At 35.8% G+C, this 22,443-nt stretch overlaps 2 protein-coding genes and 1 non-coding gene across 3 annotated transcripts in view; 2 read left to right on the top strand and 1 right to left on the bottom strand.

Moving 5' to 3' along the window:
• abca12 (ATP-binding cassette, sub-family A (ABC1), member 12) overlaps nt 1-2,788 on the top strand; it is a 147,414-nt gene extending 144,626 nt beyond the window's left edge. Inside the window, exon 71 of the mRNA XM_059343220.1 lies at nt 1,907-2,788. Within this exon, the coding sequence (XP_059199203.1) occupies nt 1,907-2,011 (105 nt within the window). The 3' untranslated portion in view covers nt 2,012-2,788. The remainder of the gene's footprint in view (nt 1-1,906) is intronic.
• A 1,045-nt stretch (nt 2,789-3,833) lies between these two features.
• Nucleotides 3,834-3,904, bottom strand: trnag-ccc (transfer RNA glycine (anticodon CCC)). The gene has a single exon. It is a non-coding gene; the product is annotated as a tRNA-Gly (tRNA).
• Nucleotides 3,905-5,324: 1,420 nt separating this feature from the next.
• The window catches only part of bard1 (BRCA1 associated RING domain 1), a 56,561-nt gene continuing 39,442 nt past the window's right edge, over nt 5,325-22,443 (top strand). Inside the window, exons 1-6 of the mRNA XM_059342164.1 lie at nt 5,325-5,597; nt 10,351-10,407; nt 10,969-11,117; nt 14,094-15,124; nt 17,658-17,738; nt 20,260-20,432. Of these exons, the coding sequence (XP_059198147.1) occupies nt 5,506-5,597; nt 10,351-10,407; nt 10,969-11,117; nt 14,094-15,124; nt 17,658-17,738; nt 20,260-20,432 (1,583 nt within the window). The 5' untranslated portion in view covers nt 5,325-5,505. The remainder of the gene's footprint in view (nt 5,598-10,350; nt 10,408-10,968; nt 11,118-14,093; nt 15,125-17,657; nt 17,739-20,259; nt 20,433-22,443) is intronic.

The raw sequence follows: 22,443 nt of genomic DNA, 5'->3' as shown, positions 1-22,443 counted from the left end.
ATCTTAATTAACACGTTATTGTCCCGGCCCTAATTTATTATAGTTTCTTTCCCACAGCAACCCTAAATAGACAATAACACATCATTTGCATCCATCAACACTTAATCTTTTACCTTGAAACTATTTATTATCTTTTTAGACTACTTATTACATATGCGTAATGACTGAGTTTCTTTTTTTAAAGCACCTTATATATGAGAAGCACACGTAAATTTAGTTGTATACTTTTTTAATTAGGGCCAGGACTCGATTAAAAAAATTAATCTAATTAATTAGGGGCTTTGTAGTTAATTAATCGAAATTAATCACATATAAATATTTGACCTGAGAACAGTGAGAAGTAATTTTTTTCACATGGATTTTTAGTATACCATTGAATAATGACTGAATACATAAGCTTAAGCAACAAAAATATTGTTTATTTTTGTTCAAGTCCAACAGACCAGTGCAATTTTTGCCATTAAGTGTAGCAATAGCATCTTTATAAATATAGTACATTTCATAAATCCAGGTAGCCTATAGGTAGGTAGACCTTCTGTAAACTAGAATACTTTGGTTTGTGAAGTAAAACACAATCCACGCTAGCTAGCACACTAGCCGCTAGCTGCTATATGTTTAGCATTGAGGTGATACTTGAGGCTGGATGTGCTGCGGTGATATGTGAATTCCTTGTTGCATAGCAACACAACCATGCTCTTATGGACGCTTCCATCCGTTGGTTTTTAGTAACTAAATGTCCCATCATCCACGGGGCCAACCAAAGGTCTCATCAGCTTCTTCCTTCATGTTCACTGTGGTTTGTTGTTGTCTCAACTCATCAACGCTAGTTGGTGCTCCAGTATAATCGGTCCTCCTGAAACTCATCCAGTGAGAAACGTTCCGCGGTGCAAAAATAAGTGCGATTAACGCGTAAATTTTTGTGTAATTAATTAATTAATCTTAATTAACGCGTTAAAGTCCCGGCCCTAATTATTACATATGCGTAATGTCTGAATGTCTTTTTTAAAGCACCTTATATATGAGAAGCACAAGTAAATTTAGTTGTATACTTTTTTTAATACAATGACAATAAAGGAAATAGGGTTGTCAAAAGTATCGATACTCAAACGTTGTATCCGGATATGATACTCATTTTCAAAAGTATTGATACCCCCGATCTTTTGTTTCAAACTGACCTATGACTGATGTTATCGTAGCATTAATGTTGCTTGTGTTATTATTAGCCATTAGCCGCAGCTAGCAATTAAAGGCTGACGTCACGTTAATGATTATAAACAATGTAAATAAATAAATAAATCAGGCACGTAGTATGCCCATATTACGTTTATTGACACAGTGTCGATATACATTAGCATAGAGTTAATAAGTTTACATGAATGTTGGTGTCTGAAAAGTGTTATTTTCTCTCTTGGAGTCTCAGAATGAAGCAGAGAAAAGTCGACTTATCAAGCTTGCCTAATATTGTGCACAGCATACAACCTCAAAATATTGTTCTAATTGTTATTGTTTATTGTATTTATTTATTTTTTGCACTACCTCAGGCCTGAAGCTTGTTATCATAGTTGCAGTTTCTTTTTGCACAACTGTTTTTTATTATAAATATTTAACCTGTGGCTCTGTTCATTTTTACACGTTGCATTTTTCTTGTTAATAATTTTGGGGTCTTTGTTTTTATCCTGGTGGTATCGAAAATGGTATCGAGTATCGAATATTTTCCTGAGTATCGGTATCGAGTTGAAAATTTTAGTATCGTGACAACCCTAAAAGGAAAGCTTGAATCTTGTGTGATTCACTGATTGGTCAGATGCCACGGAGAGCGAGGAGACCTGTTATAGATGTCCGCTCAAGTTGCCAAATATGGTTCTTTGCTTGATAAAGGGTTAAACTATTTCTGAACCTTTCACAGGTCTTCATCAACTTCGCCACTGGAAAGACGGCCTTGGAATCCATATCACTTGACGGCGAGGAGGCATGTGATGACCTGGACTCCATTAAGGCGATAGAGACGTAAAGCCGACTGCCATCTTTTTCCTTTTTGCCATTTTGTCTGTGTCCAATGTGAAATAAACCTAACTGCCTGTTTATAGTCAATCTGCCCTTTAATCTATGAATGTAAAAGATAAGAGTTCATGTTTTAAAATACTGATTATTACTTAAAAGTGTCTTGACTGATCACTTGAAGGAAAACTCACATGTCTATACTTAACCAAGTTAAACTATTTAATGAAAACTGAAGGACAACTGTACATTTGCATACATGCACAGATGATAAAACTTGATAAATAGAAGTCTGCTAATCACCAGGTCATATAGCTGTTCACTTTTACAACTCCGGATCTTATTATTTAGGAAGGATAACATTAATTGGGTTTGCTTTTCACTTTCTCTCTGTGGTTGGGGCACTGTTCACTTTCAGGTTATTATATCATTATATCAATTGAAAAACACAATTTTCTGTTCAGAATCATTTTCATTTTACCTTGATGTTGGAAAATCATGATTTTACATCATGTTTAAGCACATACCAAATATATAACAGGTCTGAAGATGTTTTTTTTTAAATCTTACACACATCTAATTGTTTCTACTGGATGAAAATTGAAAATAAACTCAGAAGATCCTCAATTTGCACCTTTTCCCTCCTCATTAATCCCTCCGTTAAGGACATACCTCTCTTAGAATGAATGTATATTTAAAGGACCTTTCCTTCTTATGGACCAGTAACAAATTGCCTTGAATGTATCATGTCTATTTTTATTATTCCAATAAAGCTATTTTTCAAATGCTATTGCTGTTTATTTGTCAATTGTACACATTTTTCTTATGTTTGAGCATCACATCACATTCAAATCTTTGATTTTTGCTGTTATTTCAGACCTAAACAACCAGCATTCCAGCTGATTTCATATGACATTTTCATTGTTTGTATTGGAGCTTATCATGCCTAATGATGCTATTTTCTTAAAAGTCAGTACCCTAATGAGGAGAATAATAAAAGGCTGATCACACAAACCTGCAAGATGGAAAGATTCAAAGGGATAAAGCTAAAGCCCACAGCTAGAATCCAAGAAGAAAAATAATAATAAAAATAAGAACATGACCATGATGGGTGTTTTTTTCAGAGTATTGCTATTGCTCATGGGCAACACATACAGTATGTTATCAAGTGGCCGGATAGACCTTGGATATCCAATTTGATGGAGGCCACAATAGACAATGAATCAGACAGGATACAGGCGACCAAAACACAACACTAAACACAAAAGTTCAACCTGTATCCATTGCCCTCTTTGGAAACCAGAAGGCTCAGTGGAGCCCAAATGGCATGTATGATATTGGCGCTTTTGCTACCTTGATGGCAGAATGGTAAATGGAGTGCACTGATATAGCGCTTTTATCAAAAACGCTTTACACTACGCTCATTCACCCATTCACACTGGTGGCCGAGGCTACCAGGGCAAACCGGTCGCTATGCACTTTATGTGTTTTTTTATGTACACTGTTCATTGCATCTTATTTGTTTCACGGCACCAACATTTTTATTCTGCATATTCATATTTATTCTGCACTGGAATTCTACTCCTTAATACATACTCCTTCTTTAGACACTTTATTTTTTATTGTATTTTATTGCTTGAAGTATGCCTTGGTTGTTCTTTTTGTTTAATTGTGTTGTTATTGTCTGTAACCTTCCAGTTACTGTTACCAACTGAGCCACAGCCCATAAATTAGATTAACTGTTTTTTTATCTGATTGCATTGAAATCATTGAGCTCTATCTATCAGGCTCATGTCACTCAGGACTTTTGTTCTGATGAAATGTGGTAAGAGACATGCACCGCCCAGGAATCGAACCCAGGTCGTAAGAATGGGAATCTTACATGATACCACTACACCAGCGGTGCAGTTAGCACTACTGGTGCAGTTTGAAAACCCAACTCATATTGGGTTATAATATGTTTTGTAATATCCCAATAAAAACACACAAAAAATAGACAGGGGATAGCCTACATATGTTTGGTTTCACAATATTTAGTTTCAAGTTTTTTTCTGCTCAGGAATCAATTTTTTTATGCTCATGAATCTATTTAGTATGATACAATACTTGCATTAAACTATTGCTGACATTATCAGAGCAGCTATGAAACCAAATTAAATTGCAGGAAACCTGAATCAGGTGTAACAAATTGGGCTTAAGAATTGAAATGAGAAAATTGTATCTATTATAAGCGCATGCTGTTGAATTGCATATGTATGTAAAAAAATATTTTTTACATACATATGCAATTTTTTTTAATACACTTATTTTCTGACATGTTTCCGACAAGTCACATTGTCATACAGGCTAAATAAGATTTTAAAGCTGACAGAGGTTATATTTTTTAACAACTTATTTGTTGTTATATTCACAAAAAGATGAGATGTACTGTTTGATACGGACAGTTAACTCTATAAAGTTTGTTTTTTTGTTTAAAGAAATTTATTTATTTATATAGAATTTAATCAAAATTATATGAGAATAAAAATAATCAACCAGAATTGTGATCAAATATTTTTGTAATGTTCAGTTCAAATAATACATTTGTTTCAAAATACTATGAAGTTGGGGAACAAATGATCAGCATCAAATCATCCAATTTAGTCCACAGATCCTTTTTATTTATTTATTTATATCAAACAACAATACATTGCACAGTTACAAAGAAGAAGAAATGAGTAACAGAAAAATAAACAATGCAAAAAATTCAATAGAAATAAATAATATTAAAAATAGAAGAGTAATTAAATGGAAAAGAATTAAGCAAAAACCAATAAATAAATAATAATAAAATAAATAGACACAAGATTACATGTTAAAGACATTAAACGCAGTGCATGTGTTGGTAGTCTTTACAGCTGTCTTGTTTTGTAGACAGGAGAAAGTTGAGATATACTGTTCAAACTCTGACTTCAACAAAAATAAATTAGTTTTTTTACTTGATAATTTGCATTCGTGTATGTGGTATTTGGCAAAAAGAAAAATTAAATTCATAAGAAAATATTAATCATCATCCTTCTTTTTGTGATCAAAACAGCCAAATATGACATATTTATAATGCACCAGTGAAAATATTTCTGTTAACAAAGGAGGCAATGTCCTTCCAGAGTTTGCATGTGAATTCACAAGATATATGAAAATAAATGTGAGATAGTTTCAGGGTGCAGATCACAAAAAACACATTCCACCTCAATGTCAACTTTAAACTTATGTAACAGCACTTTGTGGAGTAAAAATATACGTCCACAAATCATTTTTACCCTTTTATTTATTTATTTTAGAGCTACTCCCCTGCTTGGGGGTGGAGCAAAAGTCACGTCATCACTGTTGTTATGGAAACCGTCACTGCGTACCTACGTAACGCTTTGGCGGGAGATGTAAGAAACCCGGAAGCAGGCTCGGCTTGTTTTGTAATCCTGATTCATAAACAAAGTTATAACAGAAGAGTGAGGAAACACGTTATTAATAATGGATAATCATGTCCCGGTGCAGACTACAGACTGGAAGAAGACTAAAGAGGCAGCGGCGAACTTTAGACGACTGTTACTTTGCTCCAAGTGGTAAGTTAACTAATGTTAACTAACGTTAGAAGAAGGCTAACGAGCTAACGGTCTGTTGTGAATGTACTATAGCTCCTGTTTACGTTGATAAACATACAACACGTGTAAAAGCACTAGCGTTAAACATGTACGTATGGTTAACCCTCATGTTATGTTATGTTAAGCAATAAGTCAGGGCATTTTTAATTATCCAAATGTGGCAGATGCTAAAATATCCAAATAAACAGTTTATATTATATTAATAACTCCATTATTAACCATTTCAATCAATATTTAGTACAATGGTGATCTTTACCTCACACAGATCATTGTTCAATGAGGAAAATTCACTCATTTTTCATAAAAAATGCACGTTAAAACTTTTTTTATGTACATTGGAAAGACCTACATATTAAATATAATGGTTTTACATGACATTGATTTTTTTTATACATTTGATTTTACATTTTTATTTATTTTATTTTTATGAAAAAATACTTTTAACTACTTTTTTTTTTTTTTTTTTTTTTTTACTTTGAAATGGGTCAATTTGACCCGCAACATAACAGGAGGGTTAAGTATGTCAACTTAACGGGGTTTATTAGAAAGTCATGTGATAATACATTAAGTATGCAAAACTAGTGAGCTTTAACAAGTTTAAGTTGTTAACAACACCTGATTGCAATAACGTTAATTCATTGAACAAAACTTTCAAATCACCATCTCCTGCCTTGGTATGACACAGATTTTGCAATGTCTATATACAATATAAAACATAAAACATCTTTTAATGATTATAGAATCTAAGTAGGACAGAGAAAGTTTAAGCAGATGGAATAAATGTATTCATTTTGGATGTATTTAGAGTAATCACAGTTCTAAAACAATATTAGCACATGATCATTGTATCAAAGCATCTTACAGGATTAATCTATAAATACACAGAGAGAGGTTACATACACAGTTAGTGAATTACACATGCATAGGTAGTGACCTAGTCAATCAGATAGTGATCCCCATTCACAGAGACAGAGTCAACTTAAAAAGGTTTAATAGAAAGCCATGTGATATTACATCAAGTATGCAAAGCTAGTGAGCTCACACATGTTGAAGTTTTTAACATAAGTTAACATAAGTGCACTCCATAACAACACCTGATTGCAATAACGTTAATTAATTGAACAAAACTTTCAAATCACCCCCTCCTGCCTTGGTATGTTTGCAGAGATATTATTGGAGACACAGATTTTGCAATGTCTATATAAAATATAAAACATCTTTTTATGATTATAGAACAGAGAAAGTTTAAGCAGATGGAATAAATGTATTAATTTTGGATGTATTTAGAGTAATCACAGTTTTAAAAGAATATTAGCACATGATCATTGTATCAAAGCATCTTACAGGATTAATCTATAAATGCACAGAGAGGTTACATACACAGTTAGTGAATTACGCATGCATAGATAGTGACCTGCGTCAATCAGATAGTGACCCCCATCCACAGAGACAGAATCACATGTCAACTTAAAAAGGTTTATTAGAAAGCCATGTGATAATGCATCAAGTATGCAAAGCTAGTGAGCTCACACATGTTGAAGTTGTTAACAGCACCTGATTGCAATAACGTTAATTAATTGAACCTGACTTTACTGTCAGAGCATAACCATTTATAACAAGCTGACACTAGCGTTAATCAGTTCTTTTGGAGTTCAGTGTTAGCTTGCTAAATCATGAAAAATTGCTTAGCCTTAACAGGAATCATTCAGAGTAGCGTTAGTAAGGTTACGCGTGTTAGAATAATCTGATATTCTGTCTCTGTGGACATAGGTCACTATCTATGCATGCGTAATTCACTAACTGTGTATGTAACCTCTCTGTGCATTGATAGATTAATCATGCAAGCTGCTTTGCTTTAGTTGAGATGGAGCTTCCTCAGTTTGTGCTTTGTTTATAATGGGATGGTTGGATGGAGCACTGTAAAAAATGTCCGTGGATTTTATGGTGAAAAACTGCTAAACCATGACAGTAAAAGACCGTAAATTGATAAATGGGTTAATTCAGTTTCAGTAACAATGAAACACCGTATATGTATATATCAGCCAAAATAGTATTTTTTACATTTTTATTTTTTTGAATACATTACTACCACTGTAAAATACACTGGCACTGTGATTGTAGCAAAAATATACTGTAATATATATTTACAAGCCATCATTTTTGCATTTAATTTTTGTAAAAATACTTTTTCTCACTGTTAAATGTACTAAACACCATATCTCTAACAGAAATATACTGTAATATTTAATGGTAAAATCTTTAATTCATGCGGCATTTATAAAGTATTTTCTTGTCAATTATATGGCAGAATAGCGTTTCTTTTGATGGAAAAACTTTTTATTTATTATGATAAAATATGGAATAAAATGGCAATCTTAAACGGGAAATCAATAGTGATAATATCATTTTACCGTAACATTACAAAAAGTTGCACCATATTTATTACGGTAAAGTTCTGGCAACCACAGCTGCCAGTTTTTTATCGTAAAAACAACAGGTTTTTTTTTTTACAGTGAGGGTTGGGGATGGGTGGAGGGGGTTTCCTTGTTTCTGTGTTTTGTTATCTTTTTATTATTATTATTTTCTCCTTTTTTATATAAAGCACTTTGTGTTACATCTCTCTTGTATGAAAAGTGCTATACAAATAAAGTCTAATTGATTGATTGATTGATTGATTGATAAAGGACACAATATGATTACCACCATAATACATCACAGATAAACAGAACAATATGGGTTCACAACACATGACAGCATACAGTAACAGAGCAGCTGGAGTAGCCTGAGGATGGACAAGCTGCCATGTTGTGCAAAAGCTAAACCGAAACTGCACTCTAAATCTCACTGTGGGTGTAAATTCTTAGGAAGAATATGATGTAAATAGCTGGAAAAAATGATTTCTAAATAAAATCTTAACACAATGTTACACAGTCTGGAACCCAAGCTGCTTCAGTTCTTCAAGCCTGATGGCTAGAGGGTGAAGAGGCTTTCAGAAGTGTAGGAGGGTCCTTCATAGTGCAGGGCCCCTCTGAAGCACAGTGCTGGTGGCTACTCACATCCACAGGTTGAAGTAAATGAACTGTATGCAGGTCTGGGGTCCCACTGAGGCTCTCTGCTGACTCCACGATGCCCACAGGGAATAGAGAATCTACTGGGCTTTTTGTTTCCACACTGGAGCCATTGATGTACCATCAGAATTATTGTAATATTTGCTACAGACCTTTATAGTCCCCAGAGGAATAACTGATATTTCAGCTACTGCCATCATCAGCTCAAAATTTCAGTTTATGTTTACTACCACTGTTTATACTAATAACATTCCCATCTCTGTATTTAGTGCTATTTTTTCTCTCTGAGTGACACTGAGAGACTAATGCATGCTTTTATATGGAGCAGGCTGGACTACTGTAATGTTCTCCCATCTGTTCTACCCAAAACATTCATAAATCAGCTGCAGCTTGTTCTGAACACTGCAGCCGACAACTGACCAGAACCAGAAGGAGAGAACTCATTTCACTTGTTAAAGTCCTTATAGTTGCCAGTTTCTTACTGATTTTATTTTTTAAACATGTTTTTTTTTTAAATTTATTTTGAATGTACTTTTTAATGAGGAATTTTTAACATTTTATACAAAACAAAGAACAGGAACAGTTGGGGTTGGGGGTACCTATATCACACAGCATCATCTTTTTCACCCAGCATCATCATTTGCAGCAGTCATCGTTAGTTAAATGTTAGTTAAACGACAGCTTTACATAAAGTCAGATCTTATAGGTTTGACGTATTCTGTCCATTTTGACCAAGTTTTATAAAATGAGTCCATTTGCAACTTTAGTTGAAAAGTCACTTTTACCGTTTTGTAGATGTCTTGTATAATGTTGATCCAGTCGTCCTCATTTCTTGGTTGCTCAGGCTTGAGCCATCTTCTGGTAATGGCCTTTTTGCTTGCTGCTAAAAGAATGTAAAGCAGTTTCTTGTCTCCATTACTAAAGCCGTCTAGTATTATGTTGCAGAGATACACAGTTTCAAATAAAAAGGGAAAACAATTTAGAACACATTCTGCACACGATGATGATTCTCAACCCAATACCTTTGAATCATTTGACAGTTCCAGAAAACATGGAAATGATTAGCTCCTTCTTTTTAAACATGTTTTAAACCATTTTGTGTTCTTGCACCCACATAATTGACTCACATGAACCAGAATGACCCCTCAGGTCCTCTGGTACGAGTCTTTTAGTAGTTCTGAGGTGCAGGACTAAAACCTTGAAGCTGTTATAAAACAGCTGGAAATGTAGTTTTTTTTTTCAAATGTAAACATTAAACCTGCCTATTTAGTATGAATGAGGTTTATTGACATTATATTATTATTTTGTTTCCTTTTTTGTATTTATATTGTAAAATTGAACTTTCTTCCAGAGAGCTAGACTTAGGTGCACATATGAGGTGGGCGTTTTTGGAAAACAAGAAACTTTTATGTCTTTCAATCAAACTTTACTTAATGTTATATGCCCGTTACCAATGGCCATTCATGCATGTTCCACTGATAGCAATTTGATTCTTCACCTGCATCTTGCTGTCTCTTTACTGGTGGATGTGGAGCACCAGTGGACTGAGAAGTGCTGGTTGGTGACACCAGTGCTCAGTGTGTTGAAAGTGGTCCTGCCTCCTCTGACTGTACTGACCATTTCTAAATGTTTTGTTTTTTTTGCAGCTCAGAATTATTGACGGAGCCTGTGTGTCTGGGAATGTGCGAACATATGCTGTGCAGGTAATGTCATCTCAGCTAAACGTATTTTACCTATAGAGATAGACATTTTTATTGGTCAGACAAGTTTAACTCAGCGTGTAAATCCAATCCATTTAGCTGTGTTATCACCAGGATTGCATGCTGGTTCACTGGCACATTTAAAGCATTTACAACGAACTTTTAACTGCTTATTGAACTCTCAGTTTGATATCGATGCCTCCATATAACCTTCAAAAGAAAACAAGGCTATTGGCAAAAATATCGGCTATTTTTATTCAGGACTGCATTTCCTACATCTGAGGCATATGGAATATAAATTCATTTTACAGTTCACCTTTTCATGAATGATTGTTGGTTAGTAATTTCCTTTTGTTATGGGATTTATTTCTTGTGCAATGCATCGTTTACAGGGTTCAAAGTCTTGAAGGCAATTAATGTCCCTATAGACATAAACTATAGCCTTAATTTATTCCTCGTCCTCACGACTGAATTGCCTTAAAAGGTAAATCAATGGGCTCATTGTGTTTCTTCTTACTGAACCGTGTGAGTGAACTCCTAATCCATGATATGTGTATTGCTCAGGTCCTGTGCGGGCCCCCGGGCAGGAGATGGCTGCGTGGTGTGTCAGAGTCCTGCGTGGGTGAAGGACATCCAAATCAACAGGCAGCTCAGCAGCATCGTGCAGCTCTTCTGTGGTTTGGACTCCCTGCTCAATCCCACAGAACACCCAGGTAGACTGCAGCCCTCATAGAGCTGCTTGGAAACCTTTTTAACGAGTTATCTCCTTCAAATCTCTGTTTCCTCTTCATTAACTCCCCTCCCACGCTCCTCTTCCCACACCCCGTTCTATCAATTGTTGACTGAAATATTTAACATTTCCCTCCACCAATCTAATCTCTGAATGACAGCATTAGTGGCTTGTTCCTGTGCTTTATTATCTTTATCGCCTATTCAGCATCCCACTAATGACAGTGATTATGCAATGCAATTAACCATGGTAGTGTTTAGTTTTGCAAGTAGAGCTCAGCTTTGACTAAGAACTACAGGGCAACTTTCTCAGCACTGTAGTTAAAATGTGAACAAATAGTAGTTGTTCTGTCCCAGTTGACACAGAAATAGATGAGGGTTAAAAAGTTGATTGGGTACTTCAGTCAGATGTACAGTACAGGCCAAAACTTTGGACACACACCTTCTCATTCAATGCGTTTTTCTTTATTTTCATGACTAGTTACATTGTAGATTCTCACTGAAGTCATCAAAACTATGAATAAACACATATGGAATTATGTACTTAACAAAAAAAGTGTGAAATAACTGAAAACATGTCTTTTATTTTAGATTCCTCAAAGTAACCACCCTTTGCTTACTAGAATATAAGACATGATTTCAGTTATTTCACACTTTTTTGTTAAGTACATAATTCCACATGTGTTCATTAATAGTTTTGATGAATCTACAATGTAAATAGTCCTAATAGTCCTAATAGTAAATAGGAAACGCATTGAATGAGAAGGTGTGTCCAAACTTTTGGCCTGTACTGTACATATCATCTGTGTCTGACTTACACACACACTTAAAAGTGTATTGCTCTTTACAAAGGGTATTGTAGTGGAAAACGTAAATCTTAATTCTAAAGCCACTGGATTTATTAGCAGTAGGCTGGTACAGCTGGCTGGACTCCTATGTTACTGTTTTGTGTTCCTTAACTACTCACAAACCTTGAGAATAATGCAATGAGCATGAGCAGTGCCTACTTCAGGTGCTGTGGTAAATTTGACAACTCTGCAATAAAAGGCAATAATGTCATAACACAACCAAAATATTAATATAAACCCAATATAAAACACGCTGTAATGTACAATAAAACTCTCAACTTTCTTTACAATAATATTGGCTCCTACAGGTATACTTACATTATTATCCTATTATTTTATCAGTGCATAGATTGTCCTAAAAAGACAATAATATCGTCCATCACAACTATTTTTTTTTTCAAAATATTTTTATTGAAAAATACAATAAGAAAATTCCAATTACAGGAATACAATTATCCTTATCTTATTTTTTTTATACATGTATGTTAGGGTTGTCACGATACTAAAATTTTCAACTGGATACCGATACTCAGGAAAATATTCGATACTCGATACCATTTTCGATACCACAAGGATAAAAACAAAGACCCCAAAATTGAACAGAAATATTTTTATTAACAAGAAAAATGCAACATGTAAAAATGAACAGAACCACAGGTTAAATATTTATAATAAAAAACAGTTGTGCAAAAAGAAACTGCAACTATGATAACAAGCTTCAGGTCTGAGGTAGGGCAAAAAATAAATAAACACAATAAACAATAACAATTAGAACAATATTCTGAGGTTGTATGGCTTAGCTGCTTAATAAGTTGTTGGATCGATACTTTTGAAAATGAGTATCGTATCCGGATACAACGTTTTAGTATCGATACTTTTTTGAGTATCGATACTTTTGACAACCCTAATATATGTACATGTAAACAGTCACACATACAGATACACAAACGAAAATGAACGAAAACACTCTGATAAAATTGTAGAGGAAAAATAATTACATTAAATTACAGAGTGCAGCGTAAATAGAAGGATATTTAGCAGACTTCCAATGTAACAATAATAAACGTCTCGCAGGTAAGGATGTGGAAGCTATAATATCTTTTTGCATAGAGTTGAGTGCAAGTGAGGGGTTAGGAATCCCAAATATAGCAATCAGAGGGCAAGGTTGGAGATTTACACCAAGAACAGTTGACATAATAATAAAATAACCCGCCCAAAAATCTTTCAGACCAGGACAAAAAAAAAACATGTGGCTGAGGTGACAAGGAGAGTCATGGCATTTATCACATCTGTCTTCCACTTCTGGATATAACACAGACAGTCTAGACTTGGAGAAATGCACCCTGTGCACCACCTTAAACTGAATAAGTCCAAGACGTGCACAAAAGTGGTAGATTTTACCCTCTCTATTAGGGGTGTGCCATATCGTATCGTTCACAATAATATCAGTATATTTTTTTATGGTTAAAATAAATGCATATCATGATATTGGCAACATTCCTACTTCTTGATGTAGTGGTGTAAGGCTAACATTTAAAGTTGTTTTAATCACAAAAAGCTACTTACTCTCTGTCGCTAAACACATGCAGCTTTCAAAATAAGAGCACAGTGTGTTAAGAGAATCCACCACAGAACTTACAAGAAGACTGTCAAAATAAGATGCCTTAAATAAAACATACAAGAACCTTTATTCTCCTTTACAAAATGTCATTAAAATATGCTCCGGGAACCCCTAAATGGTTATTTTTATTATTTGCTCATACTCAAGAGTCAAGAGTAAAAATTTTTGTATTTGGCAACTGTTGAGATTTGCACTTCACACTACATGTTAGATTTTTATTTATTTATACAGACTAAAAAAAACATTTTATATATCTTTTTAAGTATTTCGTAATATCTTGAAGAATAATCATTATTGCAAAAATAGCCTGAAATATCGTGATATTATTTTAGGACCATATCGCCCACCCTTACTCTCTATGACTCTATGACTTGTTCCCACTTCCCCTTGATCGCAACTATTTCTGAGACAATACATCGTCTAACATAATGTGGTCATGGTAACAGGCCTGTGCAGACGAGAACTTGTTTGTTTTTCTCACCTGGTTGCAGACTCGTCTCTCGCCGATATCCAAACTCAACCTCCGAGCCCCGTTTTAAAACACAAGAAAAACTTCAGGATCTGGTTTAGCCCCCGCAGCCGCAAGGTGCGCTGCACGCTGGAGAAGCCTGCAGAGGTCACGGCGCCGGCGAGCACGTCTTCTGGAGAAAAACCAGCCGCAGCAGCACAGCCCGACACAGTCCTCCCCGCTCAGAGCCAGGATCTGTCAGTTTTCAATTTCACCTCGTCCTCCCAAGACTCCGGCTCCTCTTGTTCTCAAAGACACAAAAATGAAAACAGGAAGAAGAAGTCAAGTAAGAAAAACCCGGCCAGCAGGAAGGTGTCGGTGCAGAGAGTCACGAGGACCGCACAGAAACAGAAACAGAAACAGAGCGAGCAGGTGATGAAGAAGAACAGGCTGGAGGTGATAAACCAGCAATGGGGCATCAGCGAGGAGGTGAAGGAGACGGAGCAGCCCGATGATGAAGAGACGAGGAGGTCCAGTAAAAGAGTTTCCTTCCTAAGTCCTGCTGTCACGTCTGACCAGCCCCAAGTCCCACCAGGGAGCACTAATGAACTGGACTCTGGCAGAAGCACCATGAAGAAGAGTCTGTTAGAAGGCAGCGTGACTGTAGCCACTGACCACAGCCAGCCTGCTCAGAGGACGGACACGCCGTCTCAAACTGACAATCCTGAAAAACAGGGCAGCAAATCCCCCCTGAAGCAGCCGTCAAAAAGAGCCAGAGTGGAGGAGGAAGTGGAGACCACGCCTAAAAGGCCCAGGGCTTCACCAGGCCGGAGGAGGAAATCTCAGATGTCTCCAGCTGTCCTGAATCCTCCATCCTGGGCTAGCCCCGGGTGTGATAAAGCCATCAAGAGCTCCAGAGACGGGCGAGGAGACAGCCCCTCCGTCCTCGCCACAGCAGGGAGGAAATCTCCCGTTTCTCCTGGTGCATCTGGTGGACGGCCCTCCTCAGGGAGCCCCGCGGTCATGAAGAGGAACCACAAGGGAGAGACCCTGCTGCATCTGGCTGCTATAAAGGTAGAGGGCTGCTGAATAATTTACCTTGGTTATTTTTGTTCATTTTCTATTGAATTATACCAGGGATGGGCAACTTAAATGCTGCAGGGGGCCACAATTTTTCATGTTCACTACCACAGGGCCACATATAGGACCGTGCACTTAACCAGATATGATGAAACTGCAATTTTAAATATGTTTACAGTGCAGTAACTTAATATATTTCATGTACACTGCAAAAAAAGGGTGTCTAAAAACACTAAATCTGAGGGAAATTATCTTGTTGCATGGACAGGACTTGACAAGATTCTTAAATCAAGAAATAAGCATGTTGAACGCTTAAAATAAGAAATTAACTCTTAAAACAAGATAAATTATCTTACACTTCCAAATCTAAGTTTCTTTTATCTTAAGAACCAAATATTTTGCAGTGTATAACAGTATAAATAGGAATACAAAAGGTTTGAAGCAAATAAAAAATAACCACTTACTGTGATTTTTTTTTTTCAGTGCAAGAACAGCAGACCAACATTAATTACAAGAAGTAATTTTGTGCATTTTTACACTGCACTTTTAAGATTTCATGCTCAAATGCATGTAGTTGTACTGAGGGCCACTTCAAGTGAGGGTGCGGGCCGTATATGGCCCCCGGGCCTCCAGTTGCCCATCCCTGACTTTTACAAATGCATTTAAAAAAAATATGTTGCACATTGCAAACTTCATATAAAGAATTCATACCAAGTGTTAAAAGTTTGTGAAATGCTTGATGTTAACTATTATGATTTCAAGCTGAGGAATATACTTGGATTTGAACATACTCCTTGAAAAAAGGAATATATTATTTCCACAATTCGCTGTAATTGATGGCAATTAATAACTTTTTTCTGTCTTAAGACCATAAACCTGTATTAATGGAACTTTTAAGAAAGGGGAGAGACTCTGGGGGACCCACAGGACCATTAAACTCACTTTCATTCAGATTTCTTGAGGTTAGAGGAAAGCTTTTGAAAAAAATGGCCATGCCAGTTTCTCCTTGCATTATTTAAACCGCTTCCAGGAATATATTACAACATGGTGGGACTCATTAGGCCTTCTTGTTTCATATGTTCCCAGTATATTCACTGAGTTAACTCAGCCCAGGACGGGACAACTACAGCCTTTTATTATGCATCAATTGTGTACATTTTTAGAACATTAAATATTCCAAATTAATGAAAGAAATGGACGTAATGCAATAGCTAGATTTGCTCCCTACTTCTGAATATTTGCAAACATTAAATAATTAAATAATTAATTCTGCAAACGCTATTTTTCGCACATTGCTTTCAACAATTTGGATAAAAAAAGAAAAAATGGGTAACACTTTACAATAGCCAACTAAGTAATGTTTATAGGTGGTTTATAAACCAATTATTAACCATTTAGAAAGTGCTATACATATTTAATCGTTAAATGTATTCAACCAATTTCTTAAAGGTATATGAATAATTTCAAAATCATTAGCATACTTAATATGGTGTTAAAAATGTTATAATGAGTGCAACTAAAACTATTTACTACAATTTCATTTTTAATGGTAAAGTAACTATAAACCTACATTAATATACCATCTATTTGCCATTTATACATGATTTGGTTAGTTAAACATTAATAAATATGTATTTACCATTCTAAATGGTTTATGTACGGTTCATAAATGATGATTAAACAATAATAAACTATCTGTTTACCATTTATAAATGATGGCTATTGTAAAGTGGTAACGCTTTATATTAAGGTCCTTGTAATAACCATTAATTAACAAGTAATAAGGCCCTTGTAAGTCCTTACAAGATGCTTATTAACATTATTGTGTGTTTATAAGCTTATATAAGTATTAATAATGGCATTACAAACACCCATAACCCACCCATTATGTCTTTGCCATGCCTTTTGTAATCTTATTTTGTTTGCTTATTGATATTAAAATATACTTTATTGCTCATCTATTATAAGTTAACTATAAGTTAACTATGCTTTTTGCAACTACCGGATCTAAAGCGAGAACAATGCCTTATTACTTGTTAATTAATGGTTTTTAAGGACCTTATTATAAAGCGTTACCAATGATTTTAAAAAATGGTTCTTAGAATCCAGAAGTGTTTGCTTTATGTGCCTTGAAAGTGCTTGAAACGTTTTTGAATTTCTCTCTGAAGAAGCCGTATGAACCAAACGCTGCCTTTAGTTTCATGCAGAATGCGTCTGAGATAAATCTGCTGGTTTAAATGACTTCTCTTCCTGTGCGTTTCCCCCTCCTCGATTGAACATATTAGTCTTCCCAGATGATCAGACAGCCGTGTTCCGGTCTGTTGAGAATAAACTGTCTTGCAGTAATCCTTGTAAACATAGCTGTAATCCCCCTCTGGATCCCAGACAAGGTAATCAATGGCCCACTGTGGAGCGTGATTGATAAAGAGCGGAGCTTTGCTACGCTGGGATCAGCCGCCGTGTTTGAAGGGCTGCGCTAACAGGACTGTGATTCTGACCTCCGTTTTGTTCTCTCTGGGTCCTGCAGGGAGATCTGGAGGCTGTCAAGGAGCTCCTGGAGCAGGGGGCCGACCCCAACCTGAAGGATAATGCTGGGTGGACACCTCTGGTAAGACTAATACACCAAGTGATGCATCTATACCTTTTATTGTATTTGTGGAAAAACATGGTGACAAAACAGCCAGTGTAAAATGAATGAGTTTTTATTCACTGGTGGCTCTTTTTTCCCCATTCGATGGAAGAGATTTGTGATGTTTCTTGGCAATAACATAAACACAAAGTCTTGTTCATTGTAGCTTCTCTCACATCATATTGTCCTGTCCAGTAAACCATCATGTTCAGGCCCTAGACTGTATATAAATAATGGACATAGTCACCGTAACATCTTCCATTGAACGTTACTTTCCTCAGAAAACTGAGCAGCGACTCCTTGGAGTGTCTGTTAGTCCAACCAAACGCTGAATAAGACATTTAATGAACAAAACGTTCAAATAAACTGTCATTAAGTGAAAATACAGTGAAAGGGTCAAAGTTATGAGACCAAACCGCTAAACATCCTTTATCTATCTATCTATCTATCTATCTATCTATCTATCTATCTATCTATCTATCTATCTATCTATCTATCTATCTATCTATCTATCTATCTATCTATCTATCTATCTATCTATCTATCTATCTATCTATCTATCTATCTATCTATCTATCTATCTATCTATATATATATATAACTTTATTGACACGTTGCCATGGATACACATTGTTCTGCTTCTCTCCTGATGACGGCTCGCCTTGTTAGTGACCTGTCAATCAAAGGTAGCCCCGCCCCAAATCATACGATTCTTTATCTTCTATTTTCTTCTAAATGGGGCCATTATTTACACTATTAACATCAAATTGTCTTAAAGAAGATTTTTTTACTAGTGATTGAGATTAAGGGTGCACCGATTTAAATCTTCTGGCCGATCACCGATTTTTAAAAAGCCTGACCTGCCCTATTCCGATTTTGTCCGATACCGATTTTTTTATAACTCACAGCATACACCTTCAATGTTTGAATCTTATTTTATTGAAAAACAATAACACAACAGTATTGTTCTTTAACAAATAAAGGAAATCGCAATGTCTGAGGTAGTTAATAAAATATTGAAATGGCAACAATTTACAGGACAAACTAACAAAATAACTGCAACCATAAATAAAGTGTCCCGAGCTTTTGGTTTCGTTATAGTACAATATACATACAACTAGAGATGGGCATCGATTTTTGAATATTCGAATAGTCATTAAATCATAAAAAAATCGAGTAGTTCATCATTAATGCACAGAAATGTTTTTGCAGCCACGCTTATCGCCCCCTGCTGGAATTTTCGGTAGAATGCAGCTTAAGGCACTTCCTGGTTTGCCTCCCTGCTCAGACCCGGAGGTTGCCGCCTGGTTCAGTCACTGTGTGTCAATGTTATTATAAATATGCATGCGAGCTAAGGTTTCCAGTTTAAATAGCTCAATTTATGACATTGTTTCTGCATCCTAACACTGTTTTCTGCCATGTGAGGTTGTTTGTACTTCAGTTCACTTTATCTGGTAAAGTATAAATATGTCACACCAAAAATCAAGCTTCCAGAATCATTTATGTTTCTCACAAGAACTGTCATTTACGTCACTGAAAATATGTAGAGATGCTTTTTAGCAGTTTAGCCTCAAGTTTCCTGCACATGACAAACTTTGAAAATCCTTCAGTGCTGCCCCTTTTTTTCCTGTGAGAATGAGCGGGTGAGTGTTTGCCGCTACCTTTCTACAGCACTTTAAGTGCCCACTTGCTGTCACGATGCTCCACTCAAACTTGAGTTTTCAATTTGAGTTTTGACAGTTTCCAGCTGATCTTTCAAATTGCTACCAATAAGCTGAGAGCATGACATCTTCATATTTGACAGACTTGTGTGTAGCTGAGAAGGCTGGGAATATATCATGGGACAATCATCTAGAATGCCCCGATGTGTTTTTTTTCTTCACATTTAGCACCATTTTAGCACTGACAATAAAATGATCAGCAGCCCAATTTAGTTCAGTTGTTTCAATGGATATTAAAGGGGTCATGTAATGCTGATTTTCAGGTCGATACTTGCATTTTGGTTTGTACTAGAACATGTTTACATGCTTTCAACGTTAAAAAACACAGTATTTTTCTCAGACTGTCTGTCAAACCTTGAAAATACTTACTTTTATAAAACTATCTCTCCCCTTACCTGCAGAAAAAATAGAACAGGATGATATTGATGTATTTTTCACAGAAGATTTCTCTCAGTATTAGTTGAATTCTTCCAAACTAATGAAGTGTGATTAAGCTGTAATATCTGATTGGCATATATATTCATAATACCCCAAGGAAGAACTACACGCTCCATCTAAAACATTCCCACACAAAGATTAAAATCATTTTAATTCTTTGAAGCCCCTTCCTCGGCTAAAATAATAGGAACTGGAAAACAAGATAACTATTAGAGTGATTGAAAATGGATGAGAATCTAGAATGCAGTGGAGGAACGAGGCTGTGTGTGGAGGATAACAGAGAGGAACCAGATCAAAGCAGAGCAGGACGACTTCTGAGTCTTTACTGCTCTTTGTTCCAGCATGAAGCGTGTAACCTGGGTCACCTGGCGGTGGTGGAGGTGTTGGTCTCAAAGGGAGCGCTGCTCAACACGCCTGGCTATGAAAACGACTCTCCGCTCCACGACGCCGTGAGGAACGGACACCCGGCCATCGCCAAGCTGCTGCTGCAGCTCGGAGCCTCGCAGAACGTTCTGTAAGTCTGTTTAAGTCAGGGGTCTCAGATTCACATTACCTGGGGGGGCAGTATCAAAATGACCAAAAAAATACACAAAATTACTTAAAAAAGACACAAAATGTCCAATAAAGACACCAAATTACTAAAAAAGACACAAAATGACCAAAAAAAGACACAAAATTACTGGAAAAACACTAAATTACTTTAAAAAAAGACACAACATGACCAAAAAAGACACAGAATTACTTAGAAAAAGACAAAATGACCAAAAAAGACACCAAATTACTAAAAAACACACAAAATGACCAAAAAAGACACAAAATGACTGAAAAAGACAAAATTATTAGAAGAAGACACAAATTACCAAAAAAAGACACAAATTATTTTAAAGAGACACAAAATTACCACACAAAAAAAAGATACAAAATTACACTACATAAGACAAGACACAACATGACCAAAAAAAGACACAAAATTACCCAAAAAAGACACAAAATTACTGAAAAAACACTAAATTACTTTAAAAAAAGACACAACGTGACCAAAAAAGACACAAAATTACTTAAAAAAAAGACAAAATGACCAAAAAAGACACCAAATTACTAAAAAACACACAAAATGACCAAAAAAAGACACAAAATGACTGAAAAAACACTAAATTACTTAAAAAAAGACACATGACCAAAAAAATACACAAAATTACTAAAAAAGACAAAATTATTAGAAGAAGACACAAATTATTTTAAAGAGACACAAAATTACCACAAAAAAAAGATACAAAATTACACTACATAAGACAAGACATAACATGACCAAAAAAAGACACAAAATTACCCAAAAAAGACACAAAATTACTCAAAAAAGACACAAAATTACTAAAAAAGAAATAAAAAGTCATAGAAACAAGTGAAACAAAGCTCCAGCTGGAGCAATAAAGGGACCTTCCACACACAACACAGTAAAGTACTATTCATATAAAACTCACATTAAACTTTCATATCAAGGTGGGGGCCACAAAATATCGTCACGAGGGCCGCAATTGGCCTGCGGGCCGCAAGTTTGAGACCCATGGTTTAAGTGTTTCATACCTGGGGTTTATTGGATTTACAGATGAGAAGTTGTCATGAAACTGTCAACTTCTGACTTGGAGCATAGAGCTCATAGAGAGAGGTTCTATAAAGGGTTGCTACATGTCAATCACATCGAGCTCTGTCTGCTCTGGTCTGATGTGGAAACCTTTAAGTGCTGACCAGAAAGTCTGACCTGCAAACAAGTGTTTGAAAGGCTGCCCTTGACCTTTTCCTGGTATTCTGGTTCCAGACACATTAAGACTTCATATATATAGATCAGGGTTCAGCAACCTGCAGCTCCAGAGCCACATGTGGCTCTTCAGGCCGTCTGTAAAATGACACAAAATGTCTACAAAATGAAACAAATTCTTTTAATTTAATGTGTCATTGGTGTTAGCCCAAATCAATTTGTTTTCTTCAGTTGTAAACATGTTTAGATTATATACAGCAGTAAAAGTGTTTAAAATTTTTTTTTAGTCAACCCAAATGTGCATCATAGCTTATGAAAGTCTACAAGCCGGTGCCATAACCTCTCAATTTTTGCCAAATTCACATCTAGTTTTGAGTTTTCCTAGTTCTCCTGAGATATTTCTTCGGTTTCCAGCCTCTCATTTGCATTTGGGTCCTCACTGCATTCTGACAAAATCATATAAATAAATGCTTATTATGACCCATTAGTAATGCCTGTAGGCTAATTTAGACTAAGACTGGCTGTTTTATCTTCATTCTAAGGCTCAAAATAAGGTTTGCGGCTCCATTCCGACTGTTTTTCCCAACAATGGCTCTTTTGTCGACCCCTGATATAGAACATTACTTGACTATTATTATATTCTCGGTCACCACCGTGTGAAATGCAGCAGCCTCCACACAAATGAAAACTTTGAAGACGCTGAAAGTTTCTCCGAAATGTTGAAACTGTGACTACTAGAGAAAGAGGGGGGAACAGGGGAAGACATGCA

This window comes from Centropristis striata, chromosome 10 (genome assembly GCF_030273125.1).
Source record: "Centropristis striata isolate RG_2023a ecotype Rhode Island chromosome 10, C.striata_1.0, whole genome shotgun sequence".
Taxonomy (NCBI): domain Eukaryota; kingdom Metazoa; phylum Chordata; class Actinopteri; order Perciformes; family Serranidae; genus Centropristis; species Centropristis striata.
Note: the sequence above shows the minus strand (reverse complement) of the source record. Positions and strands in the feature narration are given on the sequence as shown.